This window comes from Typopeltis vanoorti, chromosome 12 (genome assembly GCF_054136105.1).
Source record: "Typopeltis vanoorti isolate ZY-2024b chromosome 12, IOZ_Tvanoo_1.0, whole genome shotgun sequence".
Classification (NCBI taxonomy): domain Eukaryota; kingdom Metazoa; phylum Arthropoda; class Arachnida; order Uropygi; family Thelyphonidae; genus Typopeltis; species Typopeltis vanoorti.
In genome coordinates, this window is record NC_143560.1 from 126,792,892 (window position 1) to 126,815,516 (window position 22,625).

The 22,625-nt window shown below is 34.2% G+C and overlaps 1 protein-coding gene across 2 annotated transcripts in view; it reads left to right on the forward strand.

The window, feature by feature from the left end:
• LOC150101215 (SAP30-binding protein) overlaps positions 1-22,625 on the forward strand; it is a 121,552-nt gene that overhangs the window by 15,631 nt on the left and 83,296 nt on the right. Inside the window, exons 3-4 of one of the 2 annotated variants that reach the window (XM_090401476.1) lie at positions 999-1,132; positions 17,734-17,785. In XM_090401476.1, the coding sequence (XP_090257602.1) occupies positions 999-1,132; positions 17,734-17,785 (186 nt within the window). The remainder of the gene's footprint in view (positions 1-998; positions 1,133-17,733; positions 17,786-22,625) is intronic. The other variant, XM_090401477.1, reaches the window with a different exon arrangement.

Below are 22,625 nucleotides of genomic sequence, written 5' to 3' on the forward strand. Positions count from 1 at the left end.
TACTGTAGGTTCTAACCTTTTATGGAGTGGGAGTCACAAAAAAAAAAAAAAAAAAAAAAAAAACTGGATTATAAATGAATCGGACTCATTAAAGTTTAATTCCTTCACAATTGAAGACATGGTATTGGTTGCTGTGAGTAGCAATACACTTCCAAAAGGATCCTTGCTAAGTTGGCACACATAGCAGACTATTCAGATAGGATTATTGCCTTATCGTTATAATTAGTTTATAAGAAGCCGAGTTACTTTTATGATAAGCATAAGGGTGATATAAATACAAATGTAACACCAGATTATGGAAGCAATATACAACTGAATAAGAATGAATATCATGATGAATAATAATTTTATATTGAATGATTCATTTTTGATCAGGTGAACAGATTCACTTAGTACTTTTGTATGATTCATTAAATTTGACCATAGCAGTCATACTGATCCATTATGATTTCATAACCTTGATGCCTAGTAATTCAAAACAGTGAAATCTTGCAGGGGGCGGGGAAGACATGAAAATAGTCCTTCAGTTTTTAAGATTATTCATTATCAAGGCAACTCATGGGATGTGAGGCTTTTTATGCCCATTGCTTTTAGAAACTTGAATTTCCCTATGCATGTTTGCCTGCTTGTGGAAAAATCAATATTTTATTCATATAATTCATGAACATTTTAACTTTGAAGTATTTATTAATAACTGATTTATTCATTTATTAATAACTCAGTCATTAATAACTTTGAGTTTCTCTTGATAAACATAATTATATTACTTAACCATATCTACACAGATATTACTCAGATCTAAAATTTTTGATTAGACAGTACAGGGAAATGGGAGTTGATTAAATAAGAGCTGAAAATATAAATTATTTTAACTGTTAAGGAAAGTAATAAATTTCTTGCTTTTTGAAATATAATTTATACAGAATTTTGTGAAAAAGAAAATGTGACAAACCTGTATTATACTTTTATTATTATTATTATTTTCTTTCTGTTTTCAGAAGATAGGTTTTCTAGTAAGGAAGGAAAAATTTCTAAACTTGTATCATATACAGATGCAGAAGGTTGGGAAGATGAACGGAGAGCAGAATCGGATGATAGTATCGATTCTGATTTAAATCCTATCGATGAAAGAGTAAGCAAAATTCTAGAAATCATATGGTGTAAGCCAGATGTGCACAAAATTTTTTATTTCGCAAAACAGAAAAAAATAATCACATTTATTAATTTGATAAAATGTAAAGTTTAAATTTCAGTTAAAAAAAATAATCTAAATTAATCAAGTGAATTACACTAAATGTGAATATATTTACTTTTTTCTCAAGTCATTAGCAGCTTATAAATAAAACATTAATTCTTGTTGAAGTCCTAAACAGCAGAGTAGGAAATATATCAGAGATATTCAAACATGTTTGAATAAATTTGGAGAAAAAGGCAGAGATAATAATCACGACAAGCACTTAATTTTTCTGCTTAGCAGGTGAACTATGTCATTTCTGATTTCATGTTTCGGCATTAAAATTTGTGTAAAGTCCCATGAATGAAATGTGTTAGAACACATTTCATTCATGGGACTTGTTAATTGCTTCAGTTTGCACCAGCTTGGTGTTGAACAAGGAGTCAACGTTCCCACTTTCCAACAAGCTGTGGGTTGAAATGGATGTGGATGTTTGTACAATTTGTTTAGGTGGGAGAGGAATATCACTAACTAGTGCAAGACTACTCCTTTGCGTATTTGGAGGCCTGAATTGGCTTAAAAAATGTTCTGTGTTTGGTCTCTAGAGTAGGATTTTTTCAGATTATGTTGAAAAAAAATGAAATATATGCCATATATTATATCATCAAATTCCTGATATGTGACCTCAGCGAGGGATGCATAGGATATTACAATAGTAGAACATGAAAAAATGAGTTCCTCACTAACTTCCTGTTAGCAATTTTCCTCCAAATTAATCTTATGTATCAAGATTCCAATATTATCAGATATTATATTTCTGTCTTCTGAGGCACATCTTACTGTATCAATCCACCAAGGCCTTGGTCTTCCTTTGGGTGTTTTTTCGGCCACCCATAAAAAAAAAAAAAAAAAAAAAAAACTTGTTTTGCCAATCTTTTTTGCTGTACCATAAAATCCAAACTGATGTTACAGCATGACAGAATATTGTACACATGCCATATATCTTGATGTACAAGGTCGATGTTTGTAGTTAAAAAAACAGTTGCTACAACAAGGGGTCATCTTGTACACGGAGTATGAAATCTAATTCTGAATCTTGGAATTCATCGGTTAAAGAATCAAGCGATCATCTAGTTCCTGCAGTAATATTCTGTGTAGAAATGTTATGCTAGATGTATATAATATATGCCAATAAGTTTTTTCTTATGTTAATTAGCATGTTATTAGTATATTAATATATTTTATATATAAACATTTGTATTTAATAAATATATTGAGTAGGGTAAGCAAGTAATTTATATATTTTAAATCCTAATGAAACCTTACTAGCATGATCATGTGAATTACAATATTCGAAACCAAAGAGATTGATATAGGCGTAAGAAACAATTTTACTGATCCATTCATAGGAGAAGACATCATTCATAATAAATTAGAGTAAAGAAAATACTTGCTCTAATTTGATTTTTATGTCTGTATTATATTAAAGTAAAAATAATGTGAAAGAAGGTTAGTTCATACACTAGCACGTTAGGTGTAATATACATAATAATAATTAATCCATCATGGTACTAATGTTTACAACCTTTTGTTGCCTTCATTGGTGGAAGTCGCATAAAAAAGAAGTATAGAGACTCACTTACCATTGTAACGGTAAAATTTGTGGTTATCTTATATAGTGAGTATAGCATAAATAAACATTTAAAAAAAAATATTGAGGATCAACTAATAAGGCTAGTTGCTTTATATGCTAGCACATTAGGTGTGATATACATAATAATTAATCCATCATGATACTAATGTTTACAACCTTTCATTGCCTTCATTGGTGGAAGTCGCATAAAAAGAGGTATAGAGACTCACTTAAAATAGGAAGTGAGCATCATATGTTATTTGTTCCATTGAAAAGAAAACCATATGCTAAAGTTTTTGAAACTTTAGCATATGGTTTTTAGTACATTCAAGCTTGTTGGCTGCACCATTTGTAATAATTATATAGGCTATACAATCTATTTGATAGATTGGAGGTCTGGGCTAAGGAGAATGGATGTCAATTTAATGTGGCAAAATATAAGGTTATGCATTTTGGGGTGAAAAGATTGGCGGCAGTTTACTGCATTGGTGGAACTGTGCTTCGATAAATTGATGAGGCACAAGATTTAGGAGTGTTGGTGGATAAGGAATTGAAATTTAGGGGACACATTGCAAAAGTGGCCAAATCAGCTCATCAAATCACTTGGTTGCTGAAGAATACGTTGACAAGCAGGTTATTGTTCCTCTGTATCGAGCCTTGATAAGACCCCATCTCGACTACTGTGCCCAGATTTGGTCACCTAGGTTTCTTCTTGATGGGGAGGAGGTGGAGAGGATCAAGAGGCGAGTGACCAAGATGATAGCAGGTCTGTGGAATGAACCTTATGAGAACAGGTTGAGGATTTATGCGTTGCAAAAATTGGTTGATAGGCGGAGGAGGGGAGATATGATTGAGACATTCAAATTACTGAAGGGTTTCTATAAAATTAATCATCATCATCAAATTCCTGCCATGTACCCTCAAGGGGTGTACAGGATATGATAGTACTACATGAAAAAAATTACATCATTATTAATTTCCTATGTACAATTTTCCTCCAAATCAGCCTGTTACTTGTCAACACTCCAACATTATCAGATCTTATATTTCTATCGTCTAAAGCACTTCGTACCGTATCAATCCAGCTATATCTTGGTCTTCCTCTGGGCCGTTTTGCTGCCAACCTGGCAGAGAACACTTGTTTTGCTAATCTTTCCTCGCCCATTTTGTTTAAGTGACCATACCACCTGAGATTATGCTGACAATGCCAAGTTCTTTCCTAATATCCTCGTTTTTAATATGATACTGCAATTGATGCCATCTGTTCACGCCTATAATCTTTCTCATGACTCTCATATCTGGGGTCTCTAGTCTTTGGTCAAGTGTTTTACTTCTGACCCAGCTCTCAGATCCATAAGTTAAAACCGGTTTGAACACTATCTTGTATACAGCTAATTTAGTGTTCCGACTAATTTCTCTCTTATTCCATATGAATTTATTCATTTGACTTCCCACCATACCAGCTTTGCTGATTCTGTTGTCTATTTCTATATTTAATTTACCATCTTAAGTAAAAATCGTGCCTAAATAGCTGAAATGTTTTACTTGTTCCACAGGTTCTCCATTCACAACACAGTTGACATTTTCAATGACATTTTCTGCCTATTTTCATTGTCTTTGTCTTTTTATTGCTGACCTTCATACCATATCTATTACAACAGCTATTCAATTTAGTCAGAGAATCTTGCAGAGTTGTAGCAGATTTATTTAGAAGTATAACATCATCTGCATAAAGCAAAGAGCTGACATTAACATCTCCAATTTTGATATCATGTTTAATACCACTTTCCTTCATAATGTGATCCATATAGATAACGAATAACAGAGGGGATAATGTACATCCTTGTCTCACACCAGATTTAACATTAAACCATCTTCCTGTACTTCCTTCAATTTTAACTGCTGACTTACAACTCAAATAAAGACTAAGTATTACTTGATATAATGCCCCATTGACACCATATAACTGCAGCGTATTGAATAGCTTCTCTCTTGGCACCTTGTCATATGCCTTTTCCAGATCGACAAAACTTAAATACAGATCTTTGTTATATTCCCATGCTTTCTCGACTATTTGTCGTAAAGTGAAGATCTGATCCTGACAGCCTCTATTTGGCCTGAATCCAGCTTGTTCTTCACCAAGCTTTTCTTCCACAATTCTTCTCAACCATTTCTCAAGTATACTTGCATAGATCTTGCCAGGAACACTCAGTAGGGAAATACCTCTGTAATTCTCACATTGAGTTTTATTTCTCTTTTTATATATGGGTACTATGAGAGCTCTACTCCAATCATCGGGAATTCGTCCCTCTGTCCAGGCTTTCTGAACTATGCAGTGCAGCCACTGTAAGACTCTTATACCACCATACTTCAGCATTTCTGGTCGAATATCATCTACTCCTGCTGCCTTTCCACATTTCAAGCCTTTGATGGCTTTTTCTACTTCAAGTATGGATATGTATTTCTGACTGCATGCCTGGTCAATGTTTTTTACCACTGTGTTGTCATCACTGCTTGTTTCATTTAGCAGTTTTTCAAAGTAATTACTCCATACTTCAAGGATATCTTTTTCTCCCGTTTTCATGTCACCTTTATCATCTCTAATTCCTTTTATAGCACTCTTTCCTCCATTCTTAAGCTTCTTCAACAACCTCCAGAATATTTTGCCACCTTCTTGATATTTATTTTCTATATTCTTGCCAAAGTCCTCCCATGACTTTTGTTTAGCTAGTTTTACTCAGTGTTTAGCATTCTTGCATTTGTCTCTATATTCTCTAAGAGCACAAGCTGACTTATTTGACAGGAACTTTTGATATGCTTTCTTCTTTTCCTTCACTGCCTCTTTAACTTCCTGTGTCCACCAGGGAGGTCTGATTTTTTTATCCTTACAGACAACCTCACCACATGCCGCTCTGGCAGGAATCAATCAATGTTTTCTTCAGTGTTTGCCACTGAATCTCCAAGGTTTGATTCCTGTTCTCAAACTCTTTCATTTTTTCTTCAATAATCTTTGTGTATTTTAGTCTACAGCTCACATCTGAGAGCTGCTCAACTTTTATTCGCTTTAAAACTTTCTTACATGTTATTCTTTTCAATATGAGATTCAATTTTATCCTGCTCAAGACTAAATAGTGATCACTTCCAATTTCAAATCCTCTGTACACTCTGGTGTCCTGCACCAGGGAGAAAACATCACTATCAACAATAACATAGTCAATGAGACTTTTCTTATTCCTAGCCTCTTCTCTCCATGTGAATTTGTGCACATTTTTATGTTGGAACATGGTGTTAGTAATAACCAGTCCATGTCCTGAGCAGAAATCCAACAGATATTTGCCATTATTATTAGCTTTGCTCTTTTCTCCAAATTTTCCCAAAATATTTTTGTATGTCTCACAATCATTTCCTACTCTGCTATTTAGATCCCCAACAAGGACCAACTTTTCCTTTTTCATTGTGTCAGTTGCTTTTTCTAAAGCCTCAAAAAATTCCTCCACTTCTACCTTAGTAGAACCTTCTGTGGGACCATAGGCACAAATAAGTCTCATTGTCCAGTTCCCCATTCTCATATTTGCCCACATTACTCTACTTGAGACTGAGTGCCATTCAAGAAGATTAGCCTCGTATTTTGTGTTGAATACTATGGCTACTCCTTCTTTTCCTTGATTGTCATTGCCTGAATATAACATTTTGTATTTATTGCTCAGAAAGATCTCGCCAGTTTTGGTCTTTTTTGTTTCAGTCACCCCTGTTATGTCGATCTGGTACTTATCTAATTCCTCAGCTAGCTCCATTTCTTTGCCATTCGGGCTTCTTACGTTGATAGTACCGATCTTTAACTCTGGTGATGTTGAGTTGGGGTTTATTTTCAGATTTGTTCCAGTAGCTGACTTTTCACTGTTCGCCCTGGTTCCCTGGCGAAAACAACGGGGGCCTTGTTTAACCAGGTGACGCCCCAGCCGGCATGAAATTTTGTCATGTTGTACCATCATTCTATAGTTTGGTTTAACCAATAAGAATACAATTTGGTCGGCTAAATCCCAAATTGCCAGCCCATCCTCGTCCATTCAGTATCCAAGTAGATACCCAACAGGGTGCACCACGAGAAGGTGAGGATTGGACATTAGGTCAGAAGCCCTGGTCGGTTCTCCGCATTCCTTTAAAGGCTATGTGGAGGTCTCCTCTTAGTTATACAGCTTTGACCCTTAAGCACCCCAAATTCAGAAGATATTTTTGAGAACAGGGCTGGTTGTGAGAGGACTAGGGGACATCCATGGAAACTGGGCAAAAGTGTGGTTAGTAAAGGTGTTAGAGCTGGGTTCTTTACTTTTAGAGTAGTGAATGAGTGGAATGCGCTCCCTGAGTCTGTGGTGGATGCTGTGACAGTGATTGAGTTTAAAGCGAGGTATGATAGATACTGTATGAATGTTGAATAGTTGGGATGAATATGATTTGGGCCTCCCTCGATGAGTCTAATGACTCCCTGGAGTTGCCCGTAATAATAGTAATAGTAATATATTCTATTATGTATTTCCACTACCCTGCTTTGTCTTTGCTTTCTCTTTACTTACTATTTGTGAATAGTCGACTGCCTTAACTATCGGCTGCTGCCATATATATATTTCTACTATATCTCATCTCCCACACTCTATAGTCTAACAAATTTATTGTGCCAGTTAGACTATATATTGAGTGTGATGTAAGATATTAAACCAAAGACAAAGCAAATATCGTTTGTATTCCCTGCTTTAAACTAATCATGGCATAAATATAAATCATATAATTTCTATCTTATGCAGGTTCAAATTTTTTAGGATAGTGCATTGACAGATTCAGTCCAATGTTGTTGTTTACAAACCATTTAAGTAAAAAGCCTAATGGAATATTTACAGAATAATACAGTACAGTGATACCCCAAAGTTATGTGGTTGGTGGGACCAACGAAAAGTGCGAAAGTTGAATTCGTGTAACTCGGGGTATAATTTTGCATGTAATTTATGTATACAAACATATAATTGGGACCAAAGGTTTACAAAAATACCTATATTTTTTAAGAAATATAATCATAATTGTAGTTTTTCGTACATAACAAAAAAAAAGAGATATTTCGATGTCGATGGGTTCATAAAATCTAATAGATTCATCTCATGGCATAATGTCTTTTTCTTGTCACGCAAAATTTCTTCATAGCAAGCCAGTGATTTTTTTATTCCTTGCCTTGTGGCTACAATTTGTTCCTCGTTAGAATCTATGTCCTCCAAAATCTGTAAACCTTTCTTAATTAAGCTGAGACCTTCTGTTAATTTTGCAATTGTCGTGTGCTTTTCTGGTAAAACTGGATCTGAGGTTTCAGTCTCTTCGCTACTGAAGGGGTGTCTCCGATATCGGAGACATCCCAAGAATCTCCGATAATCCTTACAGCATCTAAAACATTAAACTGTTTCCAAAACTCTTCAATAGGCAGTTGCTTATTTTGCCTCATAGCTTCATTCAGACTTGCAAACGAACGCCATGTGTAGCGCTTTGAATGTTTTTCTTTTCTTGCTAGCTGTAGAAGAATCGGACTTGCTTCTTTTGGGCGACATTATTATTTTTTATGTGATAAAATTTTTATCAAGAACATGACATTAAACAGTCGCAAGGTTTGTAGACTATAAAAATTATGTATGAATGGAGACCGCACGAAACACGTCAGTGCATGTTCACAGCATGTGCGACACTGGTGAATGCGGCCGGCGCCAGAAAGATACGACTAGTGGCGAGGCATGAAGCGGGATGGGAATACGTACATATAAGAAACCGCATAACTCCGGATTCGCGTAAGTTGGGGTATGACTGTATATACACAAAGTCATTATAGTTTTCTTGCTACTCTCAATTTTTTCTACTCGAAACTTTAGTTCTAAGCTAATTCACAATAATTTAGTATAACATTACTTGAATATAAGACGTACCTTGGTTAAGCCTAATTCACCATTAATATACAATATCTCATAAACATAGACACTTGACATACAATCTTCAGTATTACAACTACTTATAATTCTTGATCGGCAGACAGTCTTTCACATTAAACTTTAGTTCACACATAAGTCTTCTTCTTGTCTTTCTTTCCGCTTGCTGACTCATTACTGTTTTCTCACTAAATTTCTTCCTTGTCCGAGTTGTTGACTATGCCTTTCTTTATAGAATTCTTAACATGGCGCCGATGTATAGCTCCTTCCTTTTGAGATAATCGACACAAAAAAATCCTAAGACAAATGACACTTCTCTTTCAATTCCCGATAATGAATCTTGCATGATGGTGGGCTCAGGTAAGAGAAGAGATAGAAAACCCTAAAACAAACCGATGCTTCTCTTTCAACTTCCGACGACAAACTTGGCATGACGGGGACTCGGGTAAGAGAAGGGCCCTAAAAAATCCTAAGACCCAATTTCTTCCCGTTGAGTTGCCTTATGTAGGCCTGGACTTCCATTATGCTCATGCACGCATCTCTCGAAAATGGTCATGTGTTGACTTTGGACATGTGCATCATTCTTCGTGCATCTTTGGAATTCTTTAAAAAATTAACATTATTCTAAGTACATTCTCCTAAAAAAAAAAACGTAAAAATGAGCATAACAAGTTATGAAGTCACATATCATTAGAGATTTTACACAACAACTCAGATACAAGTTTAGACTTAGATATAAAAACCAGATTTTGAACCTTAGAGGCTGAATGGCAGACTAATAAACAACATTTTTTCACCTAGAGAAATATATTATGAAGTTGTCTGCTAGATGGAAAAATCATCTTCATACTGAGCAAGCCTAGAATAGAAGAAAGAAAAATGTTGAATTTCTAGCAACATGTTCCCTATGGGCACATGCTGATCAAAATGATTTATTTATATAGAGAAAATATAAGAAAGCATGTTGTGTATGAAAATATCTAAACAAAAGCATGGAATAATTTGGGCAAGAATAGAGAATACAAAAGATAAATATCATGAAGGTAGTAAAATATTCTGGAAGCTGCAATGGTGAGAAGACTTAGAAACAGAAGTGATATATATATATATATATATATGGGAATAAATTTTTAACTTGGGTATATTGTATATTAGGATAACCAAGCAATTTTATATGCTTGGTTATTTTAGCTCCTAATCCCAAGTATGCAAACAATTAAGTTTGCGCCTGAAACAAAGTTCAAGTCTAAAGATGGTACAACACCAGGGCAACTCATTGTAAAGGTGGTTAAAGCTTTGATCACTATTCTTAGTATTTTCCCATAATGTAAAGCACATCTCACTAGAAGATGTATACTGCAATGCATTATGGGTGGGGTCACTACCCAGACCGGTTTCGACCTTTTTTGAGGTCTCCTCAGTGAGTAGCTAGACCCTAAATACCAAGGTTTTAGTAATACAAAGCCTTATCAACTTTATCTATATAAGTTGCAACAAGGTGTATTAAGTTTTAATAATATACCCAAGTTAAAAATTTATTCCCATCAATATCTCCTCCAGAGATTTTTATTAAAACTTAATACACCTTGTTGCAACTTATATAGATAAAGTTGATAAGGCTTTGTATTACTAAAACCTTGGTATTTAGGGTCTAGCTACTCACTGAGGAGACCTCAAAAAAGGTCGAAACCGGTCTGGGTAGTGACCCCACCCATAATGCATTGCAGTATACATCTTCTAGTGAGATGTGCTTTACATTATGGGAAAATACTAAGAATAGTGATCAAAGCTTTAACCACCTTTACAATGAGTTGCCCTGGTGTTGTACCATCTTTAGACTTGAACTTTGTTTCAGGCGCAAACTTAATTGTTTGCATACTTGGGATTAGGAGCTAAAATAACCAAGCATATAAAATTGCTTGGTTATCCTAATATATATATATATATATATAAATTGAATATAAAGATATTCTGAATGGCTAGAGTAATTACTTTGAAATTTTGTTAAATGAAATGATAAGCAAGAGAACAATGGCAAACTATTTCTACCTCAGTGCTTGAGGTAGAAATAGCCATCAGAAACTTGAAATGTAAAAAAAAAAAAAGCAGCAGACATAATGATTTGCAGTCCTAAAATCAAGTTATAAGTTTTGCTTAGCTTGGTCACATGGTCATATTCTTGATGATGATTGAAGTAGAACCTTTTTTTGTATACCAATAAAACTTAATGCTATCCAAAAAAAAAGGGGGGGGGGATAAAAATTAAATCAGTATTAATTTACCTCAGGGAATGATATGCATGCTTACTTGAGAAAAGAGTCAAAAAAAATTATTGAATAGAAAAATAAGATAGATCTGGGACAAATAAGGGTGGCTGAGACCAGATTTTTATTCAGCAACATATAGTCAAAAACATTTAAATATAATTGAGAAGAAGAACAAATTTACGCTTTATTAATCTTTTAAAAAAAGTCTAGAATGAAGTACCAGTGGAAAAAATGGTTAATACTAGATGATCTGTATGTACAACTGACATAGCATATATTGAAGTTGCGAATTAGTAGTTAGAAATTTTAATGTGAATCCCCACCTATGATAGACTGTTTACTGTATAGTACATTGGTGTTTTTACAGTGGGTGGGCTAAGAATTAGTTTATCCAGAAACCTGCTCTAGAATCTAAACATGGCACTTTTTTTCAAACCACTTCAGTAAGCAGAGTGATGGTCTTACAGAGATCTATGAAATTCACAGACCACTTTCAGTCTACATTCATAAAACATCCATGGATACAGTGAAATTTGAACCCACATCCTTTTTGTTGGAAAGCAGATATGCTGCTAGGCCATCTATGTTGGAAGGTAAATGGTTGATTATTAAATCAGATTAAAGCAATGTTCCATACTATCTTTGCTGTTCCTTATCTATATGGTCCAAGTTATTCAGGAATGTTGTTATAATCATTATCAGTTTCCTGATATGGGATGTTCTATATACTATGACAATGTTACACAATTAAATTTGCACTATTATTAATTTTTTGTGAACAATTTTCCTCCAAATTAGTCTTTCACTTGTCAGCACTTTAGCATTGTCAGATCTAAATATGTCTGCCTTCTAATGTGCTTCTGACTGTGTCAATCTGCCTAGGTCTTCCTCGGAATCTTTTCCTGCAATCTTGATAACAAATACCTAAAACTGTTAACTTCTTTTCCTCTCTCATTCTGGTTAAGTAACCAAACCACCTTAGTTTAGCTCAGTGTGTGCATGTGCGTGCGCACGCACACACACACAGTATAATTAGTATAATTCTGTTATCGATGGCACATCTGTTCATTCTCCTGATTTTTCTCAGAACTCATATCTGTAGTCTCTAGTCTTTATTCAACTGTTTTATTTCTAACCCTACTCTCATATCCATAAATTAAAATTGGTTTGAATGCTATCTTGTATACTGCTAGTTAAGTATTTTGGCTAATTTCTTTTTCATTCCATATAAATTTATTCATTTGGCTGTTCACACTTTTGCTTATTTATTCTATCACCTGTTTCCACATCTAATTTGTCATCTTCACAGAAAATTGTGTCAAAATAGCTCATATAACTTGTTTCATAGGTTCTCCATTGAGAACATAATTGACATCGTCTATGTTCTAGCTTATTTTCAAAGTTTCTTTTTATTTGAAGTAATGGCTTTTCGGTTTAGTTAAGAATCCTGAAGACTTGTTCTGGATTTATTAGGAGTATAATATCTTCATAAAGTAGAGAGTTAAGTTGAATATCTTCAATTTTGATATTGGGTTTAATGCCACTTTCATAATGTGATCCATATAGATAATATGAATCACATTATGAAATAAGAGTATATACCCTTGTCTTGCACCTGATTTTCATCAAATGATTGTATTCTTCAATTTTGCTTGCTGAAATTGCAAACAATATAAAGTCTTAAATATAGACTTTATATTGCTCTATATAATATGCCATATACAGTGTGTAATCATATTTTAGAGAGCTTTTCTTGTGCTTTTTCATTTTGTCAAAACTTGTTACATTCCCATGATTTCTTAATTATACTTGCATAAAGTATAATTAAGTCCTCTCTGTATATTTGCTTAAATTTTTCCTATACTCAGTAGTGATTCTTTTATAATTATTCTTACATCCAGTTTTATTTCTCTTTGTATAGATGATACTATGAGAGCTCTACACCAGTCATCTGGAATTCAGCCTTCTGACTGGATTCGTACTGCCTTTCCACATCCCTCCCACAGTACCATTATCTTTCACTATAGCAAACTCATAGGGGCCACAGAATTAATTTGCTGTAGTGAATTTCTTTTAGCATAGCATTGTCCCTCTGGGGCTTTGGTCAGTATTTTTAAGTACTTTGTTATAGTGAGTGAATTTGCCGTAGTGATAGTTGACTATTTTTTTCTCTATATTTAAGCTTTATCAGCAGCCCTTAGAGCATTTTGTCACCTTCATGATATTGTTTATCTTCCTTTGACTTTCTTTTGTTCGTCAATATTTACACATAACTTAGTAACTCAGTTTCCTTAATTTTTTTTTTCTGTTTTTTTTTCAGGAACTTTTGATATATTCTTTTCTAGGCCTGCTTTAAATATTTTACCTTCTTGAGACCACGATGTTCTGATTTAGCTGTTTTAGTTTGGTTCTGGTTTTCAAACTTCTTCACTTTTTTCCAGTAACATTTTGTATATGTGAGACTTCTGAATGCTGCTGCATAGATTTAATTCTTTTTAAACCTTTCATACACATCTCAACTTTAAAAATCATACTAATTTTTATCCTGTTTTAAAATAAATGGTTTTAGTTTTCATTTCTTGTTTCAAATCTTTTGTTCATGACTTTCACTATTACTCAAGTCATATTCCAACATAAGGATGTGCATAAATTCCTATGGAGAGAACTCACTAAAAATAAAACTTGTGTAGTTCTTGATAGTGACATCATCAGACTGGTAATACAAGAGTATACACCCTCTGTCCAAAAAGAAACCGAAACTTTTGATAGAAAATAAAACACAGGCCAATTATAATTATTCATATCACTTATTCCAATCAATATACTCTCCCTCAGCTTCGATATAGCATTTGGCACGGTCAATTAATTTGTTAAATGAGTTTTTTTATATCTGTTTTTGGGATACTGTTGAGGGTCGTGGTTACTGCCACTTGAACATTTTCAGTGGTGTCGTATCGCTTTCCTTTCATTGGCAAATGAAGTCGGGGGAAGACAAAGAAGTCACACAGTGCTAAATCAGGTGAATTCGGCAAGTGTTCTAACACACAAACTTGGTTTTTGCTCAAAAACTGTCTCACAATGTTCGAACGATGAGATGGTGCATTGTCGTGCAAAAGTGACCAGCTGCCTGCATCACGATATTCATGCCATATGCGATGAATTCTCACTATCAATCACTTCAAAACTTCGAGGTAAAACTCACCATTCACCGTTTGGCCAGCGGAATGAATTCTTTGTGGATTATGCCCTTGGAATCATAGAAGCAAATCAGCATTGTCGTTACTTTTGCCTTCTCCAACAACTTTTTTTTGGATGCCCCTCTTCTGATGGTCTCCACTCAGCACTCTGGCGGTTTGTTTCGGGCTCATACTGAAAACACCATGTTTTGTCACCAGTAACGATAATTTCAAGGGAGTTTGCGTCCTTACGAGCGATTTTAATGAGGTCCTTGCAGTGTTCAATTCAATACATTTTTTGGTCGTCAGTCAACTTATGGGGAACAAATCGTATATTCAGTTTATAGGCCCAAACTCTCAGTCAAAATGTTGTGCACAGTTGATTTTGGAATCCCCAATTCATATTCAATTAATCTCATGGACGATTTTGGGTTTTCTTTGATGAAATCATGCACTTTTTGGTTGTTAACTTTGCTCAGTCCAGTTTTTGGATGGCTCGGTTTTTCATCATCCTCAAGCATTTCACAAGTACTTTGAAATTGTTTAAACCACTCGTAAACTTAAGTACAGGATAAGCATTCGTCACTGTATGCTTTTTGAAGCATTTGATGTGTTTCGGTGAAACTTTTACCAAGTTTAACACAAAAGTCAATCGCAGCGCTCTGTTTGAAACTCATCTTCTGACCATTGGTCAGACCACACTGTCACTCTTGGCACTATAACTAGGCTTCTATTGAAACAAATGTCATAAACAGTTGACACAACACTAATGAAGGTTGCCACTTTCGATAACAAAGAGATGCAATAGGTGACACTACTATTTTCTTCTATTTTCGAAAAGTTCAGTTTCTTTTTGAACAGAGGGTGTACTGTTGTTCACTTTCTCTCTCTCTCTCTCTCTTCCTTCCCTTCTCCATGTGAATTTATGTACATATTAATGTTGTTGACCATAGTGCAATGATTATCAAAGTCTTGAACAAAAATCCAGCAGGTCATATTATTATTAGATTTATTTATTTTTTTTTTTCCAGAAGATTTCTACAAGTTTGTGATTAATTTTCCTACTCTGCTATATAAGTTTCCAGCAAGATCCAGCTTTGACCTTTTGTCACTTGAGTTGCCTTCTGTAATGACTCAAAAAATTCCTGTCTAATAGGAATTGACAAACTCAGTTAGACAGTGAGATTTGTTTGTGTATATTATCCCATAGGAGAATCTAATAGATAGGAATTTTTATGATGGCAATTTAGTTTTGTATTTAGTGTTGGATACTCTAGCTGTTTCTTCCATTCATCTCTGTAATGCCAATTATGTCAATATCTGTAATTCCTCTCATGTCTTCATCTCTCTTTGTTTGAACCATAGGTACTTGGTACATATCTTTAAAATGGTTAAGAAAAATTGAGAAGAAAAGAATAAGAAAATTAGTTGTATAGAAACGCAGACAGGATCAAGCTGGGTTCAGACTACACAGAGATTATCAGGATCAGATTTTCATTTTAAGACAAATAGTTGATAAATAATGGGAATATAACAGGGATCTGCAGATTTTGTAGATCTGGAAAAGGAATATGACAAGGTGCAAAGAGAAAAGCTGTTCAAAACATTACAATTATATTGTATAAATGGGATATTATATCAAGCAATACATAGTCTATATTTGAGTTGTTAGTCAGCAGTTAGAATTTGAAGGAGCTACAGGAAGGTGGTTGTTGATGATAAATCAGTTATGAGACAAGGGTGCACATTATCTCTGCTGTTATTCATCATCTATATGGATCACATTATAAAGGAAAGTAGCATTAAGCCTGATATCAAAATTGGAGATATTCAACTCAGCTCTTTACTTTATGCAGATGATGTTATACTGTTACATAAATTCAATACAGGTCTGAAGGAGGCCTCTTGAACTAAATTGAATTAACTCCAGTAATAAATTTGGTGTGAAAATCAGCGATAAAAATACTATGAAAATAGATCAGAACATTGAAAACATAAGCTGCATCCTGAATGGAGAACCTATAGAACAAGTAAAACATTCAGCTATTTAGGCACAGTTTTTAGTGAAGATGGAAAAATTAAATATGAAAATAGACAACAGAATTAACAAAGCTAGTATGGTGGGAAGTAAGTCAGAGAAATAAATTTATATGGACATATTATTTAGCACATTCTGTACTGTTTCTATGCAGGTGGTCAAGAAGAAAGAACGCTTGATATGTTTTTTGAACAACCAACTGAAGGTTGTAGTCCTTAGGTGAGACTTCTAAAGTGCAGGAGGTAGATGAAATAATAAAAGGCAGATGAGAAGTTCAGATAAGAATTTCAGTATGTTCAAATCTATGTACTGTAAATGGATGTTGACTAGCATTTGATTGGGTGTCTAATAGCAGGGTAAGTAGAGAAATGGTAGTAGATAGCAGTACAGTATCTATGAAAATACCTGTAAAAAAGAGTCATAAGCCAGAAACTGAATATCCTTTAGAAAGTTGCTGGAGTGAATCTCATGAGTGAGGAATCACATGACTGATGACATTCTCTTCTGAATTCTGAATATCATCAGTCATGTTTAGAGGAGTTTTCCCCACCATCACACTGTACACTGTATATGAGTAGGGCAGGACAATTAAGAATTGTACTAGTAAAAATGGACTGATATCTTATGTGAAAAAAGACAAGGTTTTTTTGAAGCTGTGGATGTGATGTGCTTATGCCATGAAATGCCAATTCCAGGAAGATTTCTTTCTCTCTTATGTGGAGAGATTCTAAAGATGTTAGTCAGTTCAGTAAGAGGGATCTGATTTTGTATGGAGAACTCGATATTGTCATTAATGAGGAGAGGTGAACTTTTGTCTTTCTTATGTGAAATAAGGCAAACCCCAGATATGGTGTGCATCACATCAGTTTAAGGCAGTAATTGTAGATCTTGTAACTTTGGGTATATGAGCACTGCATAGTTTGTCAAATGAAAAAGAGGAATAGAGAGTTGGCAAAACTTTAATAGGATTTCAAGTTAGAGATAGGTTATTAGCCTCAAATCCTATCTATAGGTTTGCCAGTTTGTCCTGGTGAACTTTCCTGATTGCCCTGATTCCCCTAACAAAACCATTGAAGCTGTTGTTTAGCTGAGGAAAGCCAGCCTGACATTTGATCATGTTGTACCAGTTGGACAACCCAGAAGAGAATGGATAGATAATGTGAAGGAGGAGATGTATGAGAGAGTTTTCAATAGTTGAGCCACCAGATGGCAAATAAAAAAAAATAACAAAAAATAGAACTGTCATACATCAGCAGGTGTTGAACCCATGGAACAGTAATGATTGATGATTCTTTATATAATATATAAACTGTTCTTCACTGATAAAGATTGTTTTAACTTTTGTTATCACTGAGTTCATATATAAAATTGCTCTCTGATTTTGTTTGTTGTAAGTCATCTTTAATGAGTTGGATGTTGCATAACAGTTGTCAATTTATTTAAAATGTTTTTCTATAAATTTTAATTTTCATTTCCTTTTCCTTGTTTCAGTCCCCAGACAGCAGACGTTCAAATGATTTAGGAACAAGACCTGATTCTCCAAGTAAATAAATTATTATGTAATAAGTTTTTTGTACATGTAAAAATTTATAACTTTTCATAAAACAATCTAATTAATTAATTTAAAAATAAACATTTTATTAAAGTAAAAAAAAAAAAAGTTATCAACAGCTTGCAGTAGTGTGTTTAACCTAACATGTATTGTTCTCTAGCATTACTAGCAGTCATGAAGTGGTATAAATAGCTTGCTAGAGCCATTAGCTTTAATTTATTCTTTCCCATAATTTCTTACTCATATTTTGTGATTGCCAAGAGTTATTTATCTTGGAATTGCAGTTCTACAAGCCAAACTTAAATCTCTTAATCAGACCTTTCAAATGATCGAGGGTATTATTTCATACCTGGATAAGGCAAAGTCTTCTCCTAAAAATGTTGTGAAAAATACTTTCATAGGAACTTGGCTGTTTATCTGCTCAGCACAAGACAGAATTGGAGAGAGAGAGTCATATCAGCTCTAAACATTCTAAGTGGGAAATAATGGCAGTTATTACTTGTGTTCGGGATGAACCTCCACATTGTAGAAATCAAACATCTGGAATTCGTTTAATCAGTTTTTTTTTTTAATTTTTATGTCTGCAACAAATGAAAGGAATAATTCATGAGGTCATGAGCCAAATTTTTGAATATACTAAGCAACTGCTATTAATTTTTGAACAATTTCAGAGTTAGCTATCTGAAGAGTAAATAGTGTTTTTGATTTCGAGCTGCATCAAGGTAGAACTAGATGTCTGGAGTTATCACTTTGAAAGATTGCTAAATGAAACAAGAAGTGATAAATTAGTTGTCAAATCTTCAGGAGGAATGCAATCTACATATATTCAAAAAGGAATGCAATGGCACATATGAATAATCAGTGTTTTTTTTTTGGGGGGGGGGAATGGTATGCAAAGGTATGGTGTATTGGCACCTCTCTTAAACAGCAACATTTGTGTTTTGACATACAGATGCAATACATTTAGAAATTTGTAATATTCAGTAATTTTTTTACACGTTTACCTAATATTCAAATAAGTTTCGTTATTTGATAAAATGTGCATTTTTACTCTGCCTGTTAAGATATTTGCTATAACTATTTTCAGAATTTTAAATTACTTTCATATTTATATGTTAACGTGCTCATGACATGCTGTCTTGTGCCTCAAGCAGGACTATATTTTAGTGCTACAATAAAACTTTTACTTTATTTGGTTTCCAGTCATGCTTGCTTCCAGTTTTTACTAATTACACTAATACTCTAATTATTCAATTTTTCACTAAATACAGTATGCATTGATTGTGTTTATGTGCTGCTTTTAGCACTACAATACAAATTTACTTTGTTTTTCTTGCATCTCTGCAGTATAGTGCTTTTGGGGAGAGATGTTTCATTTCACTATACACTATATAGGTCATTTTTATTCTAATACTAAACTACTAATATATACCGACTATGCACTGGATAATTTCTGGTGTCCTACTTGAAGGTCAAGTACAACATGAGTTGATTTGTCCCTTCCCCTTGCTAACATGCTAAGTAAATCACTTTACTAGGTTTTATCCAACTTTCACCGATGTTCTGTTCATCTAAGAAGTAATACAAAATAAATGTCTTGAACTGCAAAGTAAAAAATGAAAAGGATTACTAGTTTATTTTACCCTTCTACACTAAAAAAATTAAAAACAAGTGAGAAAATGAATGAAGAGTTGTCAAAGACTGTTTTTGTTCATGATTGTATCAGCATCCAACAGCAAGGAATGACTGAAATAAATGCTTCTCCAAGTTGCTGGATTGCAGACAAAAAAAAAATTTGACTTCTGTACAAAGTATAACTGGCTGAATTATCAAAATAAGAGACTTGGATGAAGAATTGTTGTTAGGCTATATGCCACACCTAAATTCAAGAAAATATGTAATTTTCTTAAATAAAAAAAAGTGTATTTTAATTCATAATGAATGTTTATTTTCTTGATCATCTAACTAGAGTAATTATTTGGACAATAGATCAAGTGTTAACTAAAATATTTATTAAACCTACTAGTTTCACCAAACTACACAAATATGAATAACTGTAAAATTCAAATATGAATAAATATGAATAAACTGTAAAATTCAAATATGAATTTTACAGTTATTCATATTTGTGTAATGTTTTTTAACCTAAGTGCTTGTACCCTGAAGATGCCAACAGCTAAAGTTTGGTGAAACTAGTAGGTTTAATAAATATTTTAGTTAACACTTGATCTGTTGTCCAAATAATTACTCTAGTGTAATTTAATGTTTGAGATATAATTTTGCCACCCCCCAAGCTCAGTCCAAGGTATTGCCTTAGTACGTTATGACAGTCCTATTTGGATGTGCATTATGTAAAAGAATAGAAAGAATGCTTGGAGTGGGAAAGAAGATGGGCATGGAGATTTCTTAGAAATGAGCAAAAAATGAAGTTACATATTTTGGCAAAACGTAGACATCAACAGCTACTATCTTTAAGAAAGAAAATATCACACTATGAAATAACAATATAGGTAAATACTTTTTTTTGTTTTCTTTTCATGTCATTTTATTTTTTTTTACAAAAAAATTAAAAAAAAACACTCTGAATACCACAGGGAGGAAAAAAGCACCATAAACCTAAAATATAAAAAGGCAGCTGGGGTACATGATATTTGACCAAGAATGCCTTATGTATGAGGGTTTAAAAAGTTTGCAGTTGCTGCAACAGTATAATCCAGAAGTCACAGTCAACAAGTCAAATTCCAGATGATTGGAATAGAACTCTTTTAGTACCCATCTCAATGTGACAATTACAGGGGGATTTTTTTATTGTGTGTTCCAGGTAAGATTTGTGTAAGCATACTTGAGAAGAGGCTAAAAAAATTTTGAAAGGGAAACTGAGAAGAATAAGCTGGATTCAGGCCAAACAGAAGTTGTCATGATCAAATTTTCACATCACAGTGAATAGTTTGAGGAATCATGGAAATATAATAAGGATCTATATTTGAGTTTAATAGGTCTGGAAATGGTAGATGACACGGTGCTAAGTGAAAAGCAGTTTGAAATGCTTCAATTGTATGGTGGTGATTACGAGGAGATAACGATTTTGACTTTGTGTTCATCTGGTTTGGACCCATCAAACATGTGCAAAGATGTCTGTGTGTATAAGGCACTAGAGAAGAATAGAGATCTGCAAGTTTTCCAACTCTGTCATGTAGACTGAGAGAAGAGTATACAAAAGAACATGCAGGTAGCTTATTGTGTCTGTGCACGAATGCTAGGAGTATCAAAAACAAAAGAGGTAGAGTTTGTTGCCTTGGTCAATGTATTGGAACCTCAGATTGTTGGCATTAATGAGACCTGGCTATCAGAATCAGACATACTAACTGGTACTTAGTGTAAAGGGTACTATTTTTAGGAATTATAGAGAGGAGGGGACTTGCTGCTAATGATATTGGATGACTTGAATCCAGTTAGTGTTGAGACCAGTATTTCATGTGGCAGTGAATTCAAAGCCATCTGATGTGAGGTGGAATCTAACAAGATCAATTACATAGTGGGTTGTTGTTACAGACCTGGTGGATCAGTTGTTAGTGATGAAGAAATGCATTGCCAAATAGACAAGATGAGCGTAAAATGAGTAATCATAATGAGAGACTTTAATCGTTCTAATATTGATTGGGTAGCAGTAAAATCTCATGACAAGAATAAAAACTGAATTTATTGAGCAGTTGTGGGACAACTTCCTCAAGCAGCATGTGATAGAAGGAACCTGAGGTCAAAGAGTGGTAGAGGGTGTTTCGATTAAAGATGTAACTATTCTACCTCCGGTTGGTGACAGTAGTTGGGAAGTCTAAGTTTATGAATGTTCCATTCAGAAAAGGTTACATGCCAAACTTCAAAGCAGGAAATTATGACCAACTGAGGTGTATACTGAGTTAGCGGAATGGTATCAATTGTTGGATTGGGAGAATATCGACAGTGCATGGAAAGCATTTAAAAACTACTTAAATGGTGCAATATTGGAATGTGTATCGAGAGTTCGAAGAACAAATAGGGTAGGAGTCAAATGGATGTGTAATCTTATTAAGCAAGAGATTCGTAAGAAATGGATTATGTTGAGGGAATACCATCTGCATAAAGATGTCTGTTATGAAAATTATAAGCAGCAGGCCAGAAGAGTCACAACTGTTGTACAGAAAGCTAAGTCTGAGTATGAAAAGAAACTAGCTCTGCAAGCTAAAGACAACCCATGAGAATTCTATCGATATGCTGAAAGTAAAAGAAATAATGAATATGAAAGAATAACTCTTCTGAATGCATATGATGTGAGGATGACAGATGCAGAAGAGGGTATTCTACTAATGAGTGCCCATTTTGCTAAAAGCTATCAACCTGGTGTATGCAACATTGATACTTCTGAAGAAATTCAAGTGTATGAAGAGGAGATATTAGAGCTGTTGCACAAACTGAAGAAAAATTTAGCAATAGGAACTTGATGGGATATCAGCACGGGTGGTAAAAGAGTGTTCAGCTGAACCGGCTATTCCTTTGACCAGGCTATACAATTTTTTGTCTCACAATAGGGAAGATTCTGCAGGAATGGAAAGAATGCATGGTAATTCTATTGCACAAGGGGTGCAAAGACTGATGTATCCAACTATCGACCACTCAGTATCTCAGGAGTGGTGATGAAGAATTTGGAAAAATTGGTTAGGACTCACATTCACATTCCTCTGTATATAATACCAACTCACTCTCTTCACTTTCACATAGATGTTTGGTCTTTGCAATGTGTGTATTCTACATATATTTCCATGGCAAATGTTCATCTGAAATAGCATCAATAATT